The sequence below is a fragment of the Sphaeramia orbicularis genome, chromosome 12, assembly GCF_902148855.1.
Source record: "Sphaeramia orbicularis chromosome 12, fSphaOr1.1, whole genome shotgun sequence".
NCBI classification, from domain to species: Eukaryota; Metazoa; Chordata; class Actinopteri; order Kurtiformes; family Apogonidae; genus Sphaeramia; species Sphaeramia orbicularis.
The window spans coordinates 78,368,376-78,381,523 of NC_043968.1; the positions used below are offsets into that span (position 1 = coordinate 78,368,376).

General features: G+C 35.0%; 1 protein-coding gene across 1 annotated transcript in view; it reads right to left on the reverse strand.

Moving 5' to 3' along the window:
• Window positions 1-5,404: 5,404 nt before the first annotated feature.
• cabp7b (calcium binding protein 7b) overlaps window positions 5,405-13,148 on the reverse strand; it is a 75,011-nt gene continuing 67,267 nt past the window's right edge. The window contains exons 3-5 of the mRNA XM_030149846.1: window positions 11,051-11,163; window positions 7,739-7,886; window positions 5,405-5,787 (exon numbers count right to left, since the gene is read on the reverse strand). Coding sequence (XP_030005706.1) covers window positions 5,660-5,787; window positions 7,739-7,886; window positions 11,051-11,163 — 389 coding nt within the window. The 3' untranslated portion in view covers window positions 5,405-5,659. The remainder of the gene's footprint in view (window positions 5,788-7,738; window positions 7,887-11,050; window positions 11,164-13,148) is intronic.

The following is a 13,148-nucleotide window of genomic DNA, read 5'->3' on the forward strand; positions in this document are numbered from 1 at the left end:
GCTCAAAATTGTCCACATCCACTGTGGAATGTGGACTCTGTGGACATTTACATTTAACATTGAAAATCCCATTTACCACACATTTTTCATTAGAACTCAACAAATATTAATTGGAATTTAATATAATTTGACATACACATGACTGGTACCAAGCTTCAACTTTTTCTGCTGTATGGAACAACCTTGAAACTGTTTAATTAAAAAAAAAAAAGTCCATCCACACATGCACACCGTTCGGGGTGCTTGGCGGAGGTTTGCGTTCTCTGAACACTTGTTTTAAACCTGCACCCCATTTCATGTCAGATGGGAAAACATGTGTTTGTCTTACACAGCTGTTGGCTTCTTTCTGAGCCTCAGAATGAACCAATTAAATCTTCTAACACTGTGACACCTCTTCCAGCGGGCTGTGGCGTTTGTCTGCAGACGAACATGTGCTGGAGGTCACCGTGTCAGTGTGTGTGTGTGCCATCCTGTCAGTAAAGCCGCTGTAAGTCTCTTCAGCGCTGCATGTGCTTGTTCACCACTGTCACCATCACTGCCTTCAGGAGTCTGTCTGCTGGTTCTCCTCTTCATATACATGACACTCATATAAATATGAGGTGTCTTTAACTGACTCTAATCTAATCTGTTATGAACATAGATTATTTGTGTGGGGTGTCGTTTGTAAAGAGGCTCATGCAAAAAATAACAAGATTCTTTCATGTTTAGCTTCAAACCATGTTAAAAAAAAGAAAAAAAGAATAACTTCAACTTTAAAACACATGATGGGACAGTAATCCCATTTACATTTTACATTCATGAAGACTCAATTAAAATCCTTCAGAAAATTAAAGTTATTCAGATATTTAACCCTTTCATGCATGAATTATGAAAAAAAAAACGTATCTAGATTTTTTTTTTTTAGATTAATTATTTAAAAAGCTGGTTATGTTCTCAGGGCAGTGGAGACACCTGTTGGAGACTCTGTGGGACAAAGAACGCCAATCACTATCATGTTTTCTGGAGTTGTCCAGTGATTAAACCATTTTGGGAGCAGTTGTGTGAACATTTAAATCACATTTTTACTGAAAAAATTCCTTGTAAGTGTGAAGCACTATACTTAGGAGATATTTCATGTGAGGACTGAACTCTGAATGATAAAAAACTGTTGCTAATACTTTTGGCAGCGAGTAAAAAGACTACCACTGGAAAATGGTTAAAGCCTGAAGCACTCACAACAGAAGAATGGATGGACATCGTACAGGACGTTTACATTCTGGAGAAGTTGACATTTTGTTTTAAGGGTCAAAAGGAATCTTTTTTCACTATTTGGTCCAAATGGACAAACTGTGTTAAATTTGTCTTGGATGTGAAATGAATACATCGGTGATGTGAATACTTTTACATGTGACACATTTCTGTTTAGTGATGTAAACATTCACACCTTATAGAGTCTTGTCTTTTCATTGAAGTAATGGAGTAAGCCCTCTCTTCCAGCCCACTTTTCTTTATTTACTTTAAAAGTTCTTTATATGACAAAAAATCTTGGATAAGCATTTTTTTATGTGATGTGTAGAAATTGAACTGTACATGTAACAGAAGTTTTGTAAATTGTGCTTTTCCAAATAAACAAAGAATTAAAAAAAAAAAAAAAAGAAGCTGTTTATCTTCAATCAAGTAATCCATTTTTTGTAGAATCTGGTTTATTACATTTTTTTGATATTGTATATTTAAAAACAATGGAAATTATGTTTCGTGCTAAAAGTAAAAGACTTCCTGTTTGTATTCAGAAAAATTTTAAGTTAAGAGAAGGGAATTATAATTTAAGAGGGATATTTGTGTTTGAAACATGTACAGTAAGAACAAACGTTAAATATCAGTGTTTCTGTTATTGGGGTCAAATTATGGAACCATTTGAAGGATGAAGTGAAACTGTAGCTCGCTGTCAAGTTTCAAAAAAGCTTTAAGTTGTCAAATTCTCAAGGGCTACGAAAGTAATAAAATTTCAAAGTGACTTAAGAAACCGAATGTAGAATAATTTGTGTTAATGTTTTATTTGCTGCAACTTCAGGTGTGGAGTTGGAGTAAGGATGGGAATAGGAGAAGCAGAAATAAACCTTTGGCTTCAGCTTCTGCCTTTTTCAGTGACCAGCTGTGTTAATTTTATGTGTTTGTTTTTTTTTTATTTATTTTTTTATACGTTTGTGTTTTTGTACATAACTGAAATAAAAATTCATTCATTCATTCATTCATTCATTCATTCATTTTATTCCTCATAATTATGCTAAAGTTCAAATGCATCTTGAATTTATATATATATGTGGTTTTATTTAGAAGATATTTTCCCTCCTCAGACCCAAGACAGGACAAGTTTGGGCTTTTTTTAATTCAATAATTGCTGATATTGGAAACATTATGATGCAACAGTTTTTTCAGATTCATTTTTGCACATTTTATTGATTGTCCTTTATGGTGAACAGTTTTTTGTTTGTTTAGTGTTTTTTTTTTTGTCTAAATCTGTGAACTTCTTGCCCAATGGTGGACAGTAAACCCATGTGTGGGTCTGAGGAGGTTCACTGTAGCAGATCCCAGATCAGTCCACATTCTCCAACTCAGATGATCCTTTAGTTCATTGTATGTGTGAGGGTCTGTACCAGGGGTGTCAAACTCATTTTAGTTCAGTTCCACATTCAGCCCAATTTAATCTCAAGTGGGCCGGACCAGTGAAATAATAACAGTGAAAAAAGTAAAATTATATTGCGGTCAGGTTTACATTTACCAAGTTTCCTTAAAAATCTGAATAACATGAACAACTTGAATTGCCTTAAGAAAAGCAAGTGCAATTTTAACAATATTCTGCCTCCGTTTATCAGTTTATCATTTACACATGTGCATTACAATCACACAAAAGATTTAGTTACAGGCAGAATATTGGTAAAATTGCATTTACTTTTCTTAAGACATTTCCGTTTATTCATATTTGCTCAGCTTATTCATGTTTTTTGTAAAAGTATAGTTTGGTAATGTAAACATTTTCATGTAATTTTACTTTTTACAGCAAAAAAACAGAGAGAGAATTTGGGGTTGTCATAATTTGTAGGTTATAATGATAATATTTTACTGGTCTGACCCACTTAAAATGTAATTGGACTGTAAGTGTCTGTATGTGGAACCTGAATTGAAATGATTTTTACACCATTGATTGATAATATCTTCAGTGTAATTTTTGTATTTCACAAATTCATCCCGCGGGCCGGATTGGACCCTTTGGTGGGCTGGATTTGGCCCCCGGGCAGCATGTTTGACATCTGTGGTCTATAGAGACTGAACCCATGTAGTCTGGACTATATCACCTTTAGAACCCTTTGGAACGTAAACTGAAACTATGTCAGGCATGAAAGGGTTAAGTGTTTATTCAAACTCATTACTTTGTAAATGGTCAAAAATGCACAGCGTTAGAAACAGTGACGTAGATACTCATTTCCATTATCTGACTGGTCCTTATTGGTGATGCGTCCTTCCCTGATTGGTCCCATCACTTCCATGTGAGCCTGTCCCCTCCCCCCCTGACAATCAGCTGATATTCAACATGATGCTGAGTCACAGGTCGTTCTGTCGCAGCTTTTGTTCAGATTTGATCCTGATACCACTGACCCCCTCCACTTGGTTATATTCATCCCTGCTCAGGTGATCCTCATGTCAGATGTTCTAGAACAGGGGTGTCAAACTCATTTTAGTTCAGGGTCCAAATTCAGCTAAATTTGATCTGAAGTGGTAAAATAATAACATAATAATATAATAAATAATGTCAACTCCAAAATTTTCTCTATGTATTAAAATAAGCAAAATTAAACAATGAAAATGTTTACATCTACAAACTATCCTTTTAAACAATGTGAATAATATGAACAAACTCAAAAAATAAGAGTAACTTTAACAATATTATGCTTCAGTTGATCATTTTTACGTGTTCATTAGGGATTTAATGATTACCGGTATAACGATAAACCGCGGTAAAGTTGCAGATGGTTAGTATTACCGTTTAAATTCTAATTATCATGATAACCGTGTTTGATTACCGCACTTTTAGGGGAGAAAACGCCTATGTAAAGATCTGCTTTTATGTCAAATATTTGAGTATAGTTTTAATTTATTACAATTTTGATTTTCTATACCTAATGTTTGGAACCAATATTCACTTTTAAAGTCTTTGAAAAGGTTCGTTAAGCATCTTTGTGTTATTTATGCAATAAAGTATGTACATTTTTCAAATCGGATTTTTTGTGTGTGTGTGTGTGTGTGTTTTCTGGCCTTTTATGTTTTTATAGTAGGTTAAAGTGAACAAAATAATAGACAGATGAGATAGATGAAGTTGTGCTGAAAAAAAAGATCCCAAACATGGGTATAGGAAACATTTGTTTATATAGTATATAAAGGCAAAATCAAAAGTATTGAAAAACAGCCAAAATAGGCTCAGACCACTAAGGGTTAATATTTGAATGTTTCTGCCAATAGAAAGTACATTGTGCCAATTATTTTATTTGTTTTTTTGTTGTTGTTTTTTTCAAGATACAACTTGGTTAAATTATTTCAGTGTGTGTATAAGTACTTTCTGAACATTTTGAGCAAAATTTCAATAATACCGCAATAATAATGATAACAGTCATAATTTTTGTCACAATAATCATGATATGAAATTTTCCTATCGTTACATCCCTAGTGTTCACTATAACTTACAGATCACAACAGGTCTACAAATACACAAAACATTTAATATCAGGTGGAATATTGTTAAAATTGTTCTTACTTCTCTTAAAACATTTCAGATTGTTCATATTTGTTCAGGTTATTCACATTTTTTGTGAAATTATGCTTTGTTTTAGTGTAAATACATGAAACTATTTACATTTACAAGGAAAGAAATTTGGAGTTTTGAGTATTTATAGATTATTATGATAGTATTTTACTGATCCGACCCATTTGAGATTGAATTGGTCTGAATGTGGAACCTGAACTAAAATGATTGTTCATATCTTAGTGTAATTTCTGCATTTCACAACTTCATCCCAAGGACCGGACTGGACCCTTTGGTGGGCCGGATTTGGCCCCTGGACCGCATGTTTGACACCTGTGTTCTAGAATGTTCACAGACTCTTTCTGTGTCTGGGGGGGTTGTCATTGGAATACTGTTTTATATGAAAATGCATTACTGTGAATGTAGCCTTAGTTTGTTTCAAATGTGGTAAAAATGGCTCAGGTTTGTTTCCATTTAAAGTCTGTTAAACTGACCAGATTAGACGTTGGGTCTGGAAATGTTGGTCCTACTTTTCCTTATTTTGTGGATTCAACTGGCAGGGACGGTCACAAACAGAACTAACTATAACTACGGCACAGTTTAGACACTAAAATATTCATTTAATACACCCAAAACATCCCTGAACTGAACCAATGGACATTGTTTAAGGACGATAATCAGCCCTTGAAATAAGTCTTTCATTCTTTCTTTTTTTAAAAACATCAGTAGGTATTTACTGGTCAAACAGGACAAATACATGACATCATTTCATTGAAGTAAAGAAACGGTGACCCAACCTTATCGATAAGGTACGAAGAAAGTGAGCGAAACCCCCAGAGTTTTGGTTTCCTTTAGAAGAGTCTGTCCAGCAGGAGTCTGTTCCTTTCATTTCATTCCTCTGCGGAGCATTTGATTTGCTGCAATGAGCATAACGCTGATAATAAATGCAATTGCAAAGGCACAAATCAGACTTTTCCGCACACATGTGTGTTTCTCCTGCTGTGTTGGACTCGCTGTGGAAAAGATTTACAGCATTTTATTATTAGAGTGAAGTGGGAGAACACAGGTAGAAACACTGAGCCCGTTTACATGACCATGAACATCCCATAACTGGGAGTAATCTGATAACTGGGAGTAATCTGATAATTACCGTAATCAGATGTGATTCGTTTATAGTCACTTCATACATGTGATAATTTAAAACCCTGGTTTTCATGTTTACATCTATTATTTGACTTCTTTCTGAGTACGTATGTTATGATGTAAGACGTACACTTCCTGTTATTTTCAAAACATCCAGTCTTGTCTTGTTGCCCATGGAAACACCTACGGCAGGGGTGTCAAACTCATTTTAGTTCAGTTCCACATTCACCTCAATATGATCTCAAGTGGGCCGGACCAGTAAAATAATAACAGTGAAAAAACTAAAATTACATTATGATAATGTTTACATCTTCAATGTTTCCTTAAAAATCTGAATAATGTGAACAACTTGAAATGTCTTAAGAAAAACGAGTGCAGTTTTAACAATATTCTGCCTCAGTTTATCAGTTTATCATTTGCACATGTGCATTACAACTTACATTACATTTACAAATACACATAATATTGATAAAATGGCATTTACTTTTCTCAAGACATTTCAGGTTGTTCATATTTCTTCAGGTTATTCACACTTTTTGTAAAAGGATAGTTTGTTAATGTAAACATTTTCATGTAATTTAACTTTTTTTTTTTTTTTTTTTACACTAAAACAAAGATAAAATCTGCAGTTGTTATTATTTATAGCTTATTATGACAGTATTGTTCTGGTCTGACCCAGTTGAGATCTAATTGGTTTCTATGTGTATGTATGGAACCTGAAATAAAAAGATTTTTGCACTACTGATTGTTAATATCTTCAGTGTAATTTTTGCATTTCAAAAATTCATCCTACAGGCCAAACTGGACTCTTTGGTGGGCTGGATTTGGCCCCTGGGCTGCATGTTTGACACCTGTGGTCTACGGTGTCAGTGTTTGCTGTCCTAATGTGGGAGGAGCTAATAGGGGGTTTTCAGACTGGGCACCTGGATCCGTTCACACCTTTCCTGCAGATGTTGCGTTCACAAACGCATACTGCGACCCGTGTCCGAGTACAAGTGGGTGTTACAGGGATGAAACAGTAGGTGGCGCTGTGAAGGGAATTCTGTCACTATCCAACAAACGCAGAAGTTACAAACCCTGATGGCAACAACTGAATGACTGTTGTGTTCACAGGAAATACTTGTCTATCTGTTAACCTGTTTGAGGAAAAGAGAAGCAGAGCGACCTTCGATGTCCCTCATATTTCACCCAGTGGTTCGGTCGATGACACAACAGGAGCACCGTCTGTGGTCTGGTGGTGATTAGGTCACTTCTTGTCTCAGGTACAGATCCCTTTCACTCGACACTGTTCTGTACTGGAGTCTGTACCCAGGTCTGCCTTCTCAGCTGGACTCAGGTACGGTACTGGAGCATGGAACGTTTGCATTCACACAGATAAAATTACGTGGACTTTGGGGTCCAACGTACTCAGATACCCAGTATGAAAACACTCTTAGACTACAGAATAGTTCACATGTTGCTTCCATCCTTTATTTCATTTCATTGTTTGTTTACCTTTTTCCTTAGGATGCACATGAACTCCCATTTAGATAGATTTTTTTTTTTTACATGTGCAGGTGTAAAAAAAAACCAAACAAAATAAATCAGATTAACCTGTTTACATGCGTGAAGACATTGGAGTATTGGGGACAAATCTAGGTGTGTTAATCTGATTACTCCTAATCAGACTACTGCTGTTATCGGATAAATCCGATCAGATTATCCTGTTTATATGATCAATAATAATCTGAGAACTCCAGAGATGGGATAGTGATGGGAGTGTTGGTGTGAAAGTAAACGGACTCAGTGAGTGTACGACAATAACATCTGTTTAATACGTACTGTCGATGTCCACGTGACACTCTGGACTGTTCAGGTGGTTCTCCTCTGTCATGATGATGTTCTCAATGTCCTTCATCGTCAGGTGGTCACGGAACGTGTCGTACAGCAGTCTCTTCAGCTCGTCCACGGTCAGTTTCTGCATGTCACACTAGGACAACGGAAAAGACAAGAAAGACATCAATAACTGAGGAGACACTACTGTCCTAGAGCTCCTTATGATGCACATGGATGGTGCCCCCCCATCAAAACTAGTACTGACTGAACGGACTAGAGCAGGGCTGTCAATCTCATTTTGGTTCAGGGGCCATATTTAGCCCAATTTGATCTCAAGTGGGCCAGACCAGTAAAATAATGACTTAATAACCTATAAATAATGACAAATCCAAGTTTTTCTTTTTGTTTTAGTACAAAAAACCCCCAATTAAATTATGAAAATATTTGCATTTTACAAAAAAAGATGTCAATAACCTGAAAAAACTGAAATTTCATTTGAAAAATTAGTGCAATTTTAACAATATTATGCCTCATCTTATTATTTATACATGTACATTTACACACAGTGTTACATAAACATTTGGTAACAGGCAGAATATTGTTAAAATTTGGAGTTTGGAACTAAAATTTGAACAATTTCTACAATATTACATCTCTTATTATTATTATTATTAACACAACTACAGATCACAGTGGATCCATAAATGCATAAAACATTTAGTAACAGGCAGAATATTGTTAAAATTGCACATTTCAGGTTGTTCATCTTCGTTTTAATTTATGTATTTACTTGCATTTTATTGTGAAAGAATAGTTTTGTAAATGTAAATATTTTCACAGTGTAATGTTATTTTTTTCACTTAAATTTTTTCCACATAATTTTTCACAAGGAAAATTTGTGGTTGTCATTATTTATGGGTTATTGTGTTGTTATTTTGACTGTAGATCACATTGGTCTGCATGTGGAACCTGAACCAAAATGATTTGGACAACCTGGACTGTTCAGGTTCATTTTTGCCCTTTCATGCTGCGGGCCAGAATAGAACCTTTGGCAGGCCAGATTTGGCCCCCGGGCCGCATGTTTGACACCTGGACTAGAGCGTCTACAGCAGAACCTGCAAATGTCCAACAGCCTGTACTGAGGACAGACACTGATGGAAAAAAAAACTATATAAACTACTGCCTCAGTCCGGTTGGACTACCTTTATCATGTGTTTCTGTTTGGGGTGTGTATTGGCAAGAACCTGGCGAGACAATACAAATCACAATGCTAGGATCACAATATGATATATCACGATATATCACGATACTGTTAACAAGGCAATATTTATTGATTTGTTCTTTTTTTAACAGATTATTTCCAGGAAAAACTTATAGTGCAGCATTTGGATAAATAAAGTTTTACCATGCGGCTTTACCAGAACAAAAAAAACACACAAATAAATAAATAATGTTTTACAGACATTATAGTTTAAGATCCTGCTTAAATGTTCATATTCTATTGTGAAAAGAATACATAGTGTTCAGTCCCTGAATCATCCAACATCAGAACATTATTTTTGTGCATTCTCAATAAAAAAAAAACAACCAAAAACATTTGCCTCTTTCAGACGGTAAAAAGTGCTTTTAGGATGATTGAATTATCCATTATTTAACAAAACAGCGTTATCAGTTTCAAAAAACTACATGTATGACCTGAAATATCACAAAAGTACTGTTATAGTATACAAACAACAGTAAAATACCCATGTGAATATAGAAATAAAAGAGTCTGAAAAACAAAAAACAAAAATGATCCTCAGCCATATCTGCATTTGAATAAATACCTAAAAATATCAATACAGTACTTTTTTTAATATCGATACAGTATCGTGAAGTAAAATATCGCGATATATTGCGATACCGATATTTTCTTACACCCCTGGTCTCTGTCCTCAGTCCTGTTGGACTACCTTTGTCCTGTGTTAATTTCTTAATATCTGTTTTTGCATTTCACAAATTTATCCCAAGGGCCAGACTGGACCCTTTGGTGGGCTGGATTTGGCCCCCAGGCCACATGTTTGACACCTGTGCTGTAGTGGATTGACATAATGTGGTTGTGTATGGGGGGGGCGTACTCCATATATGAGCACAGTACTGTGGACACAAAAGGACAATGACTTCATGGAACAGTGTCCAGGATTGGATCTGGGACAATAACATGTCCTTGCTGCTGATTGGAACAGGACAAATGAGGACATCTGATTGGCTGTGAGGACATAGACACACCCATATTTGGTGCTTCAGTACTGTGGACGTAGACATGGGCTTTAAAACCATTATTCTTGTGCCTTTTGTCCACAGTCAGCTGTTGTCTCTTCTGTTTCATCTTATGTCCCTACGTCTGTCTCATGTCCTGCTCTATAGTCCAGGAGCTGCAGGAGTCAAAACCAACAGAGTGTGAAAACACAGCCTGCCTTCTGCAGCTCTGTCCTCTTGTTTCAAATCAGAAGACTTAATGTAAAGATCATCCAACATTGCTTTATTTCATCATATTAGAAAGTGAAGCAACTGGTCCAAACACATGGAGTAAGACAGGGAGGGGGAAAAGGAATGAAGGATCTGACACAAAGAATTTTTAATATCACTGAAGGATGAAAACATTTTTAAACAGACAACACTGATGTGGATTTCTTATTTTCTTATTGCCTTTTTTCCTTGTCTTATTTCTTACTGTTGTATTTTCTTATTTTCTTATTGTCTTTTTTCTTATTTTCTTATTGTCTTATTTTCTGATTTTTCTTATCTTCTTATTGTCTTTTTTCTTATTGTCTTATTTTCTTCTTGCCTTTTTTTCTTATTGTCTTATTTTCTTACTGTCTTATTTTCTTATTTTCTTATTTTTTTATTGTCTTTTTTCTTATTCACAGATTCAGGAGGTTCTCACTCGTCTCCCAGACCACATCCTTCAGACGGTTGTTCATTCCATCTCTGGCCGTTTGAGGAAACTAGTGACGCCACCTGTGTTTACGTTGAAATATGAAGATTTACTTTCATTTTCCCATGTAACAAAGAACGTGTATCATTTGTTTCAATACATTTGTAATAGAAATATGGACTTTATTACCAGTTTTTAATGCCTCGTTACTTTTCCCCCACCCTGTGGAGGCATGACCAGAATGGAGTCAGTCATTGGTAATTACTGTTGTCAATCATGTATTTAACCCTCCTACTTGGATACAAATGCTTGTGATTAAACCAGAATGAGTTATTTGCTGTGATACTGGTGCAAACATCACTAATCCGGTTCAGTGTTTTTTTATTCCTGTACATAAATACCTTCCAAAACACTGAGTCAAAGTCCGCTCCATGGAACTTGTCGGGCATTCCAGCAGCGGAGAGTTTAGGACCAAGCAACGTGACAAACTCTTCAAAGCCGACCTGACCATCACCTACGGAACCCAACAGAAGAACAAACACATTAGTGGAGGAGTCATGTTGGATTTGAGCTCTTCTCCACTTCCACAGAAACAGACGGAGCTTCTGCTTGAACTGAAGCGTTAACAGTTGAATCATATTATTCACATTGGACAGACAGAATGGACACAGAAGGACACAACAGGAGACAAATAAAAGCCAGTGGAATAAAAAAAATGAATAAATAAATATTAAACCCAGTACCTGAAGGTGAATTAACCCTTTCATACATAGTGGTCACTGCAGTGGACAGTTATTCAAAGCTGTTCTCTTGCATATTCATGGATTTTATTGTTTTAGTTCCATATCAGCAAACACAGTGGATCATCCCATACACTGACATTCATACCATTGCTGTAATTTTGCTGCTCTTGATAAACCTGACCTGCAGGAACATGTCTGAGTGTAAATCAGTTACTTGTTATTATTATTAGACTGCAATTAACAAGGCTTTTTTTTTTTTTTAACAAAAAGTTTTTTTTTTTTTTTGCATATTATCTTCATAAAGTGAGTAATAACTAGTATTAGAGTATGTTAAAATGTGACAAAACATCAGATTAGTGGCATTAAAAAAAATTATTACATAGTTTTCACACAGTATGTCAGTCAATACATGTTTCTTTGCTTCAAAAATTAAATGCATGGTGTCCGGCTGAGTGGACATTTTTGCAACTCCATGAAAAATAGGTTCATTAAAAAAATTTTCAATGGCATTGTTTTTTTCATGCCTAAAGAGGAATTAAAACACTCAGGAAAAAATCTTGATTAAGGTTCTCATAACTCATACATGAAAGGGTTAAACAAATACTATCTAAAACTAAAGGTATTTTTGGATCTACTGAACTTAAGGAAAAGGTAGAAAGTAGCACACTGCAAAAAATGATTTAAGTAAAAAAAAAAAAAAAAAAAAAAGCCTTATTTCTAGAACATTTGTCTTATTTTACATCTAAATAGAAAAAAAACTTGCCAGGAAATTTTTTATATAAGAAAAATATTCTTATTTAAAAAAAACAAACAAAAAAAAACAAAAAACTATATATATATATATGTATGTATATATATATATATATATATATATATATATATATATATATATATATATATATATATATATATATATATATATATATATATATATATATATATATATATCCTCCTGAGACCCAGCAATGCACTTCCATCCTCTGTAGGGGACAAAAGTTTGACAGTTTTACTTAACAAATGCTGTCCATTGCAAAGGACATTTCATTCATTCAATAAATAAATAAATTTAAAAATGTATCTGAAAAAAAGTGTTGCATTATGCAGTTCCCAATCAAGACAATTGCTTCATGTAAAAAAGCTACAATTTTCACCTTCCTGGGTCTCAGGAGGATATATACCTCCCTTTTTCTTCCTCCTATTTTCCATCTAATATCCAGTCTGATTTTCCTTGTACCAAAGTTTGTTCATATTTCCCAAATGATCCCATTAGAGGATCCACATAGTTTTCCTTCTTTTTGACTCAAACCACTGGAACAACTTGTACATTTCAGAATTTGGACTACTGACCCAAACTAACTGTATTGACCCATTTGTTGTTGTTTCCAGGTTTAAACCATGACAGAAATGATCCCACAGTTGAACATGAGCCTGGACTCATTTGATAAACGACTGATAAATTCCTCTGTCCAGTCGAATGTCGGAGACACATGAAACCAAAGACACATTTGGTCTCTCATTCAGTTCCATGTTAAACGTGTGTCACTAACATGTTGGACTAACTCCACCTTTACACAGTCACTGCTTATTCACTTCAGACTTTTTTTCTTTTTTTTTTTTTTACACATATTAGCACAATTCATTGAGTGGGAGGTGGGAGGAGACAGGAGGAGGAGTAACTGTGTTGGGGTGTATAGGAGGTAGAAGCACCAGAACACTCCTGTCCTTGGGGGGTTCTATGTTTTATGTGTTAGATAAA